The sequence below is a fragment of the Budorcas taxicolor genome, chromosome 13, assembly GCF_023091745.1.
Source record: "Budorcas taxicolor isolate Tak-1 chromosome 13, Takin1.1, whole genome shotgun sequence".
Taxonomy (NCBI): domain Eukaryota; kingdom Metazoa; phylum Chordata; class Mammalia; order Artiodactyla; family Bovidae; genus Budorcas; species Budorcas taxicolor.
This window is the reverse complement of record NC_068922.1, coordinates 52,222,373-52,236,279: the sequence shown is the minus strand read 5'-3', so window position 1 is coordinate 52,236,279 and position 13,907 is coordinate 52,222,373. Positions and strand designations below refer to the sequence as shown.

General features: G+C 45.4%; 2 protein-coding genes across 2 annotated transcripts; both read left to right on the top strand.

Annotated features, from left to right (window-relative positions):
• Window positions 1–9,037: 9,037 nt before the first annotated feature.
• Window positions 9,038–9,619, top strand: C13H20orf141 (chromosome 13 C20orf141 homolog). Its single transcript, XM_052650430.1, has 2 exons — window positions 9,038–9,303; window positions 9,388–9,619. Exons 1-2 carry the CDS (start codon window positions 9,038–9,040, stop codon window positions 9,617–9,619), a joined length of 498 nt encoding a protein of 165 aa, XP_052506390.1.
• A 24-nt stretch (window positions 9,620–9,643) lies between these two features.
• Window positions 9,644–10,816, top strand: TMEM239 (transmembrane protein 239). The gene is given in 4 exon segments (XM_052650429.1): window positions 9,644–9,648; window positions 10,111–10,202; window positions 10,285–10,319; window positions 10,322–10,816. Coding segments are annotated over 4 exon segments (627 nt in total).
• Window positions 10,817–13,907: the final 3,091 nt, after the last annotated feature.

Sequence of the window (13,907 nt, the reverse complement as noted above, 5' to 3'; positions counted from 1 at the left end):
GATCCATTATATATTATGTTCCTGTGAAAGCTCTTGTATTAATTTGCCATTAAAATATGACCCATTGTCATTCTGAATTTGAAGTAGAATACCATAATATAAATTATCTCCAATGTTTTAATAGTATTAGTCTGATTGGCTTTGCTGAAGGGAATGACCACTAAACATCCAGAACAGGTGTCCACAGCAGTACACGCATATTGGCATCCTTTATCTCGAATTAATGGGCCAATATAATCAATTTTCCATATTTGCCCAGGCTTCTTATCAAGTGCCAATTGTCCTTTGACAAATTGCGTCAAGTTTCTATGCTTGATATGTTGACAAGCTGAACATTGTGAAATAACAGATTTAATGAGGTCCATAGTTAAGGAAATACCTGTATCCTGAGCCCACCTGTATGTTGCTTTTTCTCCCAGATGGCCACATTTTCTGGCATGCCCACAAAGTCAAACCTTTTAAGTCATGGAGTCTGGATCAACTTCTACTGCTTGGATTCAGGTTTTTTCCTCTGTAATAACTCTAGAGTTATTACATCTATACCATTACCCCGTAGAATTTGGAACACTGTGAGCATCTACATGAAAGACTGAAACATTAATAGTCTGAACAATTTCCCAAATGTCAAACCATAATTTCTTTCCCCATAGCTCTTTGGAGTGAATTTGCCAGTTATTCCTTACCCTTGTGCATGTGTGCTAAGTTGCTTCAGTTGTGTCTAACTGTTTGTTACCTCATGTACTGTAGCCCACCAGGCTCCTCTGCCCATGGGATTCTTCAGACAAGAATAGTGGAGTGGGTTGCTGAGCCCTCCTCCAGAGGATCTTCCCAACCCAGGGATTGAACCCACGTCTCTTACTTCTCCTGCATTGGCAGTGGGGTTCTTTACCACCTAGGAAGCCCCATTTTTTACCTATAGGGAAAGCCAGGTGGCCAATCCATTGATTGACCAAGAATCTGTGTACATATGGCACTCATTCCCTTGCTTTAATACCTGATACACTGCATATAACTCAGCAAATTGGCTACCTTTACCTTCCTCAGAGTTGTCAGTGATTTAGTAGTGACGGGATTATGTGCCACCACTTTCCAGTAGTGAATGGATCCTATGTATTTGGCTGATCCATCAGTGAAACATGCATGCTGTTTTTCTAGTGCAAAGAGTCAAAAGTTTGTGTTATTGTTTAGTTGCTAAGTCATGTCTGACTCTTTTGCGACACCATAGACTAGCCAGCCAGGCTCCTCTGTCCATGGGATTTCCCAGACAAGAATGCTGGAGTGGGTTGCCATTTCCTTCTCCAGGGGATCTTCCCCACCCAGGGACTGAACCTGCACCTCCTGCTTTGCAGGCAGATTCTTTTCTGCTGAGCCACCAGTGAAGAGTCCAAGGGCTTTCTCCATTTTACAAGCAACTCAGTTATCTCAGGCCTAACTATAGCTTTAAATAGGAATTTTGGAAATCTTTAGTAGGAACTTCAGAAATCTTCTCATTTAAGGCAGCAACCTCGTATGGCCAGGTTTGGCTTTGTCCTGAATATACCATTTCCATTTCATTATGCTGGATTCCTGAGCTTGCCCAATCCTGTGGGTTTTGGGTGAACTTTGTACCCATAACATGAGTGGCACTTGAGGTCTTAATATTACAGTATGATTCATAGTCAATTATTCCATATCAATCAAAGCCCAATAACAACCAGTAACTGTTTTTCAAAGGTAGTGTTATTTCTCCCAGCCTCTGGAAATTTCCTACTTCAGAAGCCCAAAGGCACTCTTTTGCCTTGCTGTTTTTGCTATAAGCTTCAATTAGCATATAGTTCATTGATATATACATGTAATTTTATGTCCCTTTATCGTAGCTCATGGAGTACCGATAATAAAACCAGAATTTAATATTCAGTGTAGCATAAAATTTGTGTGTGTGTGAGAGAGAAAGAGGGTATTAACCCTGTGGCCGGGGAGGCTTTATCCCATCAAATAAAAAATGAGGTTTGTCAGGGAACCAGAAAAAACAAAGAGGCTATCTTGGATTTCTGTGGCCACAACTGTTTGATTTATAGCTATTGTTTACCCATTTTAAATTCCTTGATTTAGGAGTAGACTGTTGTCATGTTCTAAGGGCATCAGGATAGCAAAAGTCTGACAATGAGGGGTAAATTTGTTTTTGTAGAATGAGCCTTATCTATGTGTGTCACAATCTTCATAGATTATTGTGAAATAATATTTACTTTGCCAAGGAACAAAATATTTTAAAAACAAATATAAATCACTTAAGGGCAAAGAAATTCACATAATCTGTTATCAAAAGCCACAGTCCAAGAAAACTTTTTTCTCTTAACATAGAGAGAAAACCAAATTCTAGTCTGATACAAACTTACTGTTAATAACAACTTTTGTTTATCTAGTTAATTTTAGTTTAATCTTAGAAAGTCCTTTCTGTAAATCTTGAAGAGGTAGTATTTTTGCAAAGACATCAGAATGAAACCATAGTTCTCTCTAATCACAAAAAGGCTTAAAAAGACAGGTTTAAAATCTGATTACAATGCAATCGGCAAAGTAACTTGGTTACTGCTTTGACACGTAACACTTTAAGATAGTAACTAAAATTATGACTGATAATATTTTACCAGGACATATCAGATCTTTTTGAATTCTGTATAATTTCTAGAATATCTGTATTAGTAAGATTTACCATACAAAGTAACCTAAGAAGATTTTTGACAGCACTTATTTGACAGAACTTCTCATGTACCTATAATATAATGAACCTAATTAGTTTCGTATCTTTCTTCGGGATGCCTCAGGGGCCTTCTGAAGCACCCTCAAAGTTAGCTAGAAGACAAAAGAACTTCATTAGAATTTCATTTTAGGAAGTTCTGTCAAAAATATCAAAGAGTTTAGAACACTTAGTCAGATAAGATCAGAGATCACTATGAAACAATAGTTATTCACTCAGCCGAAGTAACAATAAAAGGTTTCAAAAGCAAATACAGAACAAATCACTTAAAAGGTAAAGAAACTTAAAATTTGTCATCAAAAGACAGTTCAACATCCCAAGAAAACTTGTACCATGCATAAGATTCTTTTCTTGGGGTCCACTTTCCACAAACCCTTATCACTTTCTATAGTAAGCACTTTATTCTTCCATTCAAAAACAGACACCTGAAAGTCAGACCTGTTTATTTTTCCTTTCACAAAATGCAATTCCATTCCTCATAACTTATCCCACTTTCCTTAAGCAACCATGAACTGTCCTTTATATTAGCATTCTGTATATTGGTGAACATAAATACCAGTGATAATTTCTAAAAATTTTTGGTTTTCTTAGAGAACATCTCAGGATGGTACCAAACATATTCATTAATACTTCTAAACCCTTCACTTCTCCGTAAAAAAGAAAGCTAATGTTTAGTAATTACAGTTTTAGCATATTATTTCGTTTGGAAATGGCCTAATCATTCAAATTTCTATCATTTAACTTAATTTAGCACAGCCCTAGGGACTGGGAAGCCTGGTGGGCTGCCGTCTATGGGGTCGCACAGAGTCAGACACAACTGAAGTGACTTAGCAGCAGCACAGCCCTAGAATTCAAGTTATCAAAACCTGGAGAAACTATTTTAGGTAGACATTCCTAAAGCATAATTATTCTTAATAGAGTTTATCTAAAAGCTCTTATCTCATTTACATTTTCTTTCCTTAAAAGTTTATTCACATCAAGTTTGTAAAATGGACTCAATATCTGGCCCAACTGTGGAATATGATGTTGCCAGAAGCCAAATAGCCCTATAAATTCTGAGCCTCCCTTTTTGTCTAGAGAGTTTTAAATTTCATTATCTTTTGTTTCAGTTCAGTCGTTCAGTCGTGTCCGACTCTTTGCGATCCCATGAATCGCAGCACGCCAGGCCTCCCGGTCCATCACCAACTCCCGGAGTTCACTCAGACTCACGTCCATCGAGTCCATGATGCCATCCAGCCATCTCATCCTCAGTCGTCCCCTTCTCCTCCTGCCCGCAATCCCTCCCAGCATCAGAGTCTTTTCCAATGAGTCAGCTCTTCGCATGAGGTGGCCAAAGTACTGGAGTTTCAGCTTTAGCATCATTCCTTCCAAAGAAATCCCAGGGCTGATCTCCTTCAGAATGGACTGGTTGGATCTCCTTGCAGTCCAAGGGACTCTCAAGAGTCTTCTCCAACACCACAGTTCAAAAGCATCAATTCTTTGGGGCTCAGCCTTTTTCATAGTCCAACTCTCACATCCATACATGACCACAGGAAAAACATAGCCTTGACTAGACGGACCTTAGTCGGCTTTAGCCTTATGTAAAATCTCTATATATTATTTAGCCCATTGTATTTCCCAAAACTTTATAGTCTGGGCTGGTCCCTGAAATTTGGAGGGATTAATCTCCAATCCCAAGTGTTGGGATCCCAATCTACCCCTGCACTAGCTATTATCAAATGAACTCTTCTTCTGTTAACTTTGCTGCACCTCTTTCAGTATTGAGCTTGTGCAAACTTTACAGTGAGTTTTTCGGCTACCAACTGGAAAGTGGAGACTTGGTCAGCTAAAATGTAGCTTTGACTTTGTAACATGGATAATTGTCCTCACAAATCACATAATTCTTTAATTGTAATTTCTCTTCAACAAGTTTTAATTTGTCCTATACCTTATGGTAAGCAGAGAGGAAGATTCAGCCTCTCTGACCCAGTGAGGTCCATTCTTGTCCTTTCTCAACTGGCACAAGCCAAGTTGGCACAAACATTCAATAACTTCAAAAGATTCGGCCTGTTTTAATTTGGGGTCCCATTCTCACACAATCCAGTGTATATGCCCCCTTATTACTGCTAATAAGCAGTAAGGCAAATCTTCCCATCATGGAATGAAAACTTCATTAATCTTAACCTCTTTCTTCTTAAAGAGTGGTATTTTGTTTCACAAACACTGCTCACAGCACCAATTTATATTTTGCCCAAAGTTTGACCTCCGTTTTAGGTTTAAAAGGTTACACTCAAATAAACAGTCTCAGTATTTAATAGAGGAGTATTTAACTTAATTTCAAAGTAGAATCATTAAAAGAAAAGAGAAATAAAAACCATAGAGAGGAACATCACATACATCAGCAAATTGGGCCGATGACCAACATCTAGATTTAAGCAGGGAACTGACAAGTCCCAAGTGAAAACAACCTGGAGTCCCAATTAGGAAAAAGTCCAGGGTAATACTTCAAATTGCTCTTTGGGGGGTTCCCACTTATAATCCCAGACTGCAAACTAATATCATCATCAGTACTTGCAAAAATGCAGCTCTGGTTTTACTTTAACGTTTTTACAATGCAGCTTGTTTTATCTTGTGAGTCATAGTGAAAGTGAAAGTCGCTCAGTTGTGTCCGACTCAAGAGCCCATGGACCATAGCCTGCCAGGCTCCTCTGTCCATGGAATTCTCCAGGCCAGAATACTGGAGTGGGCAGCCATTCTCCATTCTCCTTCTTGGGTTGGGATCTCCCCAACCCAAGAATTGAACCCAGGTCTCTCACATTGCAGGTGGAGTCTTTACCATCTGAGCTGCCAGGAAAGACCATAAAATTTTTTTTAAAACCTCAGGCATGGTTGGCCAGACCTCCAGGAGCTCAAGAAGTACCATTCTCTTTCTTATCTAAAGTACTGCTTGACTTGCTGTGCTTGTGGGTAGGCACAGAATCTGAGCAGTGTCCAGGCAGGTCAGAAGCAGGTCAGAGGCCTGCTCTCCTGCTTCTGAAGCCTGAACAAGACTTCCTCCATTTTAATTTCCCTACAGGACTCTCCTGGATGCTCCCCAGTGTGATCAGGTGGCTGGAGGCAGAGATGATAGATGACTTTGATGCTACACAAGCTTAACATCACATGCCACTTCTGCTGTTCATTTTGTTTGGGTATCCTTAGACAGTAATTTTGTCTCTGAGTTTCTGTTTTCTCATCTGTAAAATGGGAACAATAATGTCTTCCTTTTGGAGTTGCTGTGATGAAGTGAGATAATATGTGGTTCCTGGGGGCCCCTAAGTTAACTGGATGAACTAAAGGTAGGGAAACAGCTTAATACAGTCCTCTTGCTCCCATGTATGTAGATAGAATAAAACAATATCAAGAGAAGAGAAGAGGCTATGTCCCTGGTTACACAAACTGAGAAGCAGCCTAATCTGCTGCCTCTCTGTGCTTCCTGATCTGTTCCTTGCACTCACTCCCCACAACATGCTCTCCCTGTGATGCAGGTGAGTGCTGATGGGGACTCCCTGGGACCTAGATGCTTCTTCCTATATGCCTCTCCCCCCTCACCGCCTTCTCCCCCAGCTACGTCTCTTCTGTACATCAATGTCTTCTAGAGCCTTGCTCCTTAAAGTGTGGCCAAGGATCTGCATTTAAAAAAAATTCCCAGATGATTCAACCCCAGGGGATACATGTGGTCTGAGAAGCACTAGATGGCAGTCTAGAGCAACTCCATCTAAAATGCATGAGACAGCTTTCTGAGTTTGATGGTGTTTGGTACAGTTACTGGAAATTTTATCTCAAGCCACAAGAGTATATCCACATTACTTTAGGAAATCCGTATTTCATTCATCCTGGGAGAGTATATTCCTGATCTCCATCATAGGACACTAATATTGATTTGCTATTAAGAAAAAGAAATCATTTTAATAAAAATACTACAGAATATGATTTTAAAGGTACATCACATTTAGATTTGTAACAGATGATTCTTCTCTATGCTTCTCGATTAACAGATTAACCACTTTTAGTGTTTTTTTATTTCTCCTTGTGTTTAATTTTATCTTTCTATTGCTATTTCTTGAATTTTTTCCACCTAAACTTTAAACTTTTCTTTTTGTATTGGGGTATATTTATTGGACTTTTATGTTTAGATTTATCTTTAGATTTCCTGCTATGGAATTAAGGATTTAGCTTTCCTACCAGCCCTCCCCCCAACATACACTGAAATACACATATAAATTTCCCCCTGCCATCCTCCCAAAAGAGCTGAATCACTAGAGTCAATATTCAGTTCTTATATTATGATCATGATTATTATTCAATTTTTTGTGTTCCCTGGATTTAGCGATTATTTTATCATTTGCTTGGTTTTTAAGACACTAGTGAATCCAATTCCAAAGCTTCCAAATGAACTAAATATTTTGCATATGTCTAAAAACAGCAGATAATCAGTTTTATTTTCTTCTAGAGACATCCCTCCTGGAGTATCTATCTTTTGATTCTAGGCTGGGGTTGCTTGCTTCCTTTATCTGGAAACATTGCGGACATTCCAGGTCTTTCTCATCATCCCTTTCCTGTGTTTAGCCTCACTTCTTTCCTAGTTTAGTTCATTATTTTTCTGAACCACATCTTCCAGTAGCTTTCTAAGAAAGAGTGTATGCAAGGTCAAGTTTTCGAGACCTTGTTTGGCTTAAAATGTCTTTACCCTCATACTTAATAATCATGTAGACATATGTTGCTGCTGCTGCCAAGTCGCTTCAGTTGCGTCCAGCTCTGTGCGACCCCATAGACGGCAGCCCACCAGGCTCCCCCGTCCCTGGGATTCTCCAGGCAAGAACACTGGAGTGGGTTGCCATTTCCTTCTCCAATGCATGAAAGGAAAAGTGAAAGTGAAGTCGCTCAGTCATGCCCAACTCTTCGCGACCCCATGGACTGCAGCCTACCAGGCTCCTCCTTCCATGGGATTTTCCAGGCGAGAGTACTGGAGTGAGTTGCCACTGCCTTCTCCAATGTTACTAAATTGTAAATAATTTTCCTCAAAATTTTGTGGGCGTTGCTTTATTGTTTTGGGCTGACTCAGAAAAAGCAACCAATGAAAGGTCCCAAGGGCTGGTGGCATTGGCTCTATCGTCGAGCCCACCATTACCAAATATATCAAGGTCACTAGGCTTGAATCTTTGAACAGAGTCCCCTGGAGACAGATATGCAGCGAGACGCTTGCTCTATCTCCTCCTCTCCTAGGGGCTGTATGGCCACTGTCCCCCTACGCTTACCTCCATCAGTTTTCCTTCAAAATATGATATGAGAACAAGGATTAAGTTCTTTCGATTATGACCTATTTTCACTCTTGCCTCTCAAGTCACTAAACTGAAATGCGCTGGAACTTCTGTTACAGATTATCAGTGGAGACAGGTTTCTTTTCCAGTTCAATCCCTTCATACATGTTCAGTCTTCTTAATTTCATTCTTGGAGGGTAACCTTAACCTCCTGTTTTGGGGTTACTACCTTGTAGCTCTCTCACAGTCACATTCTCTGTGCCATTTCTGGAATGCCAGTATCCAGAACACCTCCCACAAACCACATTGCTTCTAACACCTAAACAGCCCCTCCTGCCCCACCCCTATTTAGCAGGTCATGTGGTTATCCCACTCCAGAAAGCATCATGTTGCTTCCTGGCAGAGTCTATCTGTGCATTCCAGGACTGAAGTTCTGAAACATCCCCCACATGAATGCCCACAGGCATCACCCTGCTCTCAAGGGAGAGAACTGGGGACAGACAGGTTGAGTGACTTGCCCCTGGACACCTAGTCCTGGGAACCTGTGAGATAAAGAAAGTGGCTCTTCTCCTCTTGGTCAGCTGCCCAGGTGGTGATGGGGTTAGAATGCCTCCTGGCAACTCAGATCCCCACGGGCTTCTTGGCTGGAGAATTAGCAAAGACAAGAGGATGAGTCTTAGCTCTTAAATGTTAGACCTCCTTCTGGCTACACACCACCAGCTAATTATGAGGCCAGGGCCAGCATTAGCAACCCTGACGCCACCCCACCCCACCCCACTTACCCAAGGACCCCACCTGGCAATAGGTCACAATGCTCCAGCTGCCCAACCAACCAGAATGACTGACCGAAGTGGGAGGAGGTGAGGAGGGTTTGGTGAGTGGGTGTATGAGGAGGGGGAGATTCCTAAACAGTCCAACTCCCCACTGCCTGAGCCTACTCCTGAGGTCTGCCACCACCCCCTCCCATGCTCCCACTCCTCCTCTCGCCCAGCATTAGTCCTTCCTGTAACCTCCACCTTCCTCCATGACCCACCTCTGCTTACCCAGGCCCGAAGCTGCTGTTTCTCCTACCCCAGTCCCTCCCAGGGGCATGGGTGCAGGGGAGGGATCAGCTAGTCCAGTGGGTCCATGTGTGTCCCCCTGGGGCCCTAGCTGGGCCCAGGTCCTGGACAGTGTCCTAGGACTGGGGGCACTGGGGCTGACAATTCGGGGCATCTTTTCCACAACTGGCCCAGCCTTGCTGTTGCTGCTGCTACTGGTCAGCTTCCTGGCCTTCGACATGCTCCACCGGTAAGTGGACTGCAGCCTACAGGTTGGGCAGGTGAGCAAACCATCAACCTCCCAAAACCCAGCTGCCGCCCTTTCTCTCCACAGGCCTGCAGGTCCCACCTGGTCACAGCACACACATCTCACAAGGGGCCAGAGTCAGGGGGCCGGCGAGGGTCCAGGGCAGCAGGAGGCTCCACCTGCAGTGGCAGTCACAGGACGACTCAGCTTCCAGGAGGCTCTGCTGCTGCTGTTCCTGGGCACGAGGTTGCTCCTGGGAGCCCGCGGTGTGCCCTTGGCCCTGCTTGCCCTTGCTTTTTGCCTTCATCCTTGGACCTGAGTGCCCTCCGGAAATACACTGACCATGCTGTTTCCTCAGGCTTCCTTTCCTCCACCCTAGGTTGGGAAGGTGGGAGGATACTCCTTTATCCCCCAGCCTGCATCTTGGGGGACCACTGGCCTCACAATGTGGACAGTGGGTACCTAAGTCTGAGTCTGAGGGCATCAGTAAAATGTGAGATAAGGGACAGGGAGCCCAGTGCAGGATGTGGAGCCATCTCGGAACCTGTGGGTTGGGGGAGGCTATTCTGGCTTCCTCTGTGATTCTAGAGAACTTCTCTTGAAAGAATTATTAGAGAGTGAAGCAGGGCTGGATACAGGCCAGCAGGGAAGGGAGGGCTCCAAAGAGGGATTTCCACAAGACACGAAAGACTACATCTATGGACTCACCAGGCTCCCCTAAAGCCTGAAGGGTCCACGAGAGAGGGGGACCTCACACCCAGCAGTGGTCTTTCTCTTGGCTGGCCCCCACCCTGACCCGGGTCATAATAGGGCTCCTCTGGGGAGGGTGGGGGCACTGAGAGTGGGGGCTCAACTCTGGCTGCCAGGCTGTCCTGGGTGCGGCAGGAAGCAACATGACTTAGGTGGCTCTGCCCAGAGGTAAGACCCAGGCCCCAGTACAGAGCCCCACCACACCCATGCTGGTCCCTCCTGATCCCTGCACCCGCACCTGCCCTGAGGTCCCAGGCATCTCAGGGCTCCTGCAGCTGGCCTGGCCCTCTCCCTAGGTGCGCCAGCCACGATGCAGCAGCTACGAGTGGAGACAGATGCCATCGGGGCCGGCGAGGGGCCGCCGCGCGCGGTGCCCTGGTCAGCCTGGGTCTCCCGGGAGGGCTGGGTGCGCTGGTGCATGTGTCACGTGCCCCCGAGCTGGACCCAGTGGTGGGCGACGTCCGGCTGGCGGCAGCCGCTGCAGCGCGTGCTGTGGGGTCTGGAGGGGGTCCTCTACCTGCTGCTGGCCCTGATGCTGTGTCACGCGCTCTTCACCACCGGCTCCCACCTCCTGAGCTCCCTGTGGCCCGTGGCGGCTGCGGCGTGGCGCCATCTGCTGCCGGCTGTCCTGCTGCTGCTGCTCAGTGCCCTCCCCGCGCTGCTCTTCGCCGCCTCCTTCCTGCTGCTCTTCTCCACACTGCTGAGCCTCGTGGGCCTCCTCACCTCCATGTCTCACCCAGGCAACGCTCAGGACTTGGACCAATAGAAGGGCAACCCCATCCCGCGGCTTGTGTCTGTTGAGCCCTGGCCTAGGGCCTGAGGCCCAGGGAAGAGGGAGGGCAGTGGGACCAGGGCCTTTCTGTGTCAGCAGGCCCCCGACCTACAGTCTTCAGTTGGGACTGGGCGGGACATGGGTGATATTGCTGGAGCTGGCAGGATATAGACTGGCTTGGCCTCTGGGCACCTCCCTCAAGCTGATGCTACACGTACTTGGTGTGGAGGGCCAGAAATTTTGAGAAGAGATGTTAGGGCAGAAGGCTTAGCTAGGAGCAGAGCTTGGCCAAGCCATCAAGAGTTTCCACATGCATGTGCTGATGCTACTGGGGTCCCTTTAGCAGTTGGCAGCATCTTTTTCTTGCAGCTGCTCAACTGTCTCAGCTTTAGACTCATAGCAACTCCTACCTCTATTTACCATTCCCCCCACCAACCGCTTCTTTTCACTTGCCCAGGCTCTAGAAAGGGCTCAATGACAGAAACGTAGCTGAGAGAGGGCTAGTCAGAATCCTCATGAGACCTCAGCTTTCACCTTCCAGATGTTTCTGCCCAAGCATTCCCCACTCCCTAGACTTCCTACCTCCTGCCTCGTCCATATCCCCAAGTCTGGGAAGTGAGCCAACCAACACAGTGAGTTTCCCAGGGAGACCTTACTCTTTAAGACTCCTGAGGTTTGCTATGGAAAAACAAACAAGAAGTCCCATTTCACCCGCCTATGCAGTGTGTGACCTTGGCCAGTTAATTCTTTTGAGCCTTGGTATTAAGTGGGTCCTGTCATGGAGCTGCTGTGAGTCAAAGGCAATAATATCTGTGTGTGAAGTACTTTGTAAAGACCAGAAAATTGTAAGATATTGTGTGGAACTCTAAATAACAGAAAGCTTCTCTAGGCCTTCAGAGAAATGTTCTGTCCTGGATACAGTTTGGACCCTACAGTGGTAAACCGAGGATGGATGAATGTGAACAAGAGGTAAAAGGTCATGAAACCTCAAAATATGCAGGTGTTGAACTCTTCTGACTGTGAAATGCTCAGTGGGGCTTGGTGCCGGGAGACGGCTTGCACAGCCATGTGAGTGGGGAAAACACAGCCCATGGGTTTCTAAAACCAATCCAACAAGCTGTTTACAACACCAGGAGAGCCTTGGAAGGTGGCATCCCTGGATGCCCAGGATGCTGCCTTTTCACATCTCAGCTAACCCTCCCGACAAAACAGTGAGTGATTAGTCACTACAAGTAAGACACATGATAGGTAATACCCACCCACCTGACCCCCACCCCATTCCAGGCCTCCGCTTAATCCCTGACCCTATCCAATTTCTATCCAGTCTTGATCCCACTACATACATCACCCTAAAACCCTCACTCCTATATTCCTCAACTAAAAGGCTTCTCTCCGGCCACCTAAATACTCAAGCCCTGTGAACCAGCCCCTAGAACCCACGTTCATTTTTGCTAAAACCCATTCTCCGTGGAGTTTCGTAACCCTGTGTGCCACTGATCAGATACCTTCAGCATCAGCTCCTGAAAGCCGAGACACAGTCCTTCCTTCCTTTTTCCTTCCTGTTCTCCCTGAAGTATGGCCTGGTAGCAAGGGCAAGGCAGGCCATGGAAGTGGCAAAGCATCATAGCTAGCATGGGCTCTAGTGTATTAGCTCAAGCTGGGTTTGAATCCCAGCACTGCCACTTTCCAGTCCCACAGCTTTGGCAAAAATTGCTATCCCTTCTTGAGCTTCATTTTTCTATTGGTTAAAACAAAGGCAAGCATACCTGTCCTGGGGCACCCATGGGGCATCTGGTATGTGGGCAAAATTCCTGGGCTGACTCCTTACACCACAAACTGTAGCTATGCTATTATTACTATTCCATTTTAGAGATGAGAAGTCAGGCACAGGATAGCTACTTGCCTATGGTAAAGTCAGGTTGTTTGAGTCCTAGTCCAGCCTGACAAGCTACTAAAGAGAAAGCAATGGAGGAAACATAACCTCACGGAAGACCCCAGGGCTTCTCAGTGCCCGTTCTTTAAGCTCCTGTCAGAGATGAAGCCCAGATGCCAATCTTGGGCCCCTCGCTAACTTGGCTGTGCATTGTTGGCCAGGGATATCACTCTGGAGCCTTGGGACCATTCTAATTGAGAGATGAGGTTTCAGCCCAAACCAGAGACACTGAGGAGCAGGGTTTTGGCAGGAGCAAGGAGAAAGCCTTCTTCCCTTCCCCATGTAAACGTATATCTTCTACCCTCCTGTATCGCTGGTGTGAGGTAGGGTGGCACAGGCAGACCAGACATCAAATGGGCAATATCTATCAAATAAGATCAACACATAGCCTGTGACCCAAAATGCTATGTGACACACAGCAACCCAAGAAAAATTCTCCCAAAGGCCCAAGATGGTCTTGCTCCTCAAAGTGTGGTCCCAAAGCCAACAGTATCAGCATCACCTAGAAACTGGCTACACATGGAGTTCCAGGCCTCACCCCAGGAGTCACGAATCAGAGCCTGGATTTTTAACAAGACTCCCAGGGGATACACTGGGAGAAGTCTGAGAAGCACTGCAGGTGAGGGAATATGTTGAAGGGATATGTCTGAGAATGGAGCACTGTGGAGATGAGGCAGCAGTTAGAAGGAGTGGAAGTTAAACAGATTGATCTTGAAATCCCAGCGTTGAGTGAAAAATAGCTGAACGAGAAATAATAGAATTCTTTTCACAAATTTTAAATGCATGCCAGCAAAACCAGACACTTTTAAAAAATAAAAATAAAAAATAGAATGGAATGGCCAACTCTAGAGTCAGGCAAATGGGATGGAGTATACAGGTAAAGGGAAAGTGAGGAACCTTGCAGAGAGGAAAGAAAAACATTAAATGTAGACAAAGTCATCCATTTAGATTTGAATCACTTAATAATGCAAGCCTGGGGAGAATGAACATGCTGAAACGAAGTTCTAAGCCTTTCCGTTTGGGCCAAGAAGGGAAACTTGTTCCACAGGCCTGAGTGACCAGGGCAGCTTTGTGGGCTTGACCCCGCAGCGAGCTCAGGTGGGGTTGGGGTAGGGGTGGGGATCCAGTAACTTCTGTAACCTGGCCAGAGAA

Bases quoted from the DNA above. Each gene is read 5' to 3' on its own strand.
- C13H20orf141 (XM_052650430.1), top strand. From the start codon at position 9,038: ATGACCCACCTCTGCTTACCCAGGCCCGAAGCTGCTGTTTCTCCTACC. The intron at 9,304-9,387 runs GTAAGTGGACTG...TTCTCTCCACAG, and splicing joins GCCTTCGACATGCTCCACCG to GCCTGCAGGTCCCACCTGGT.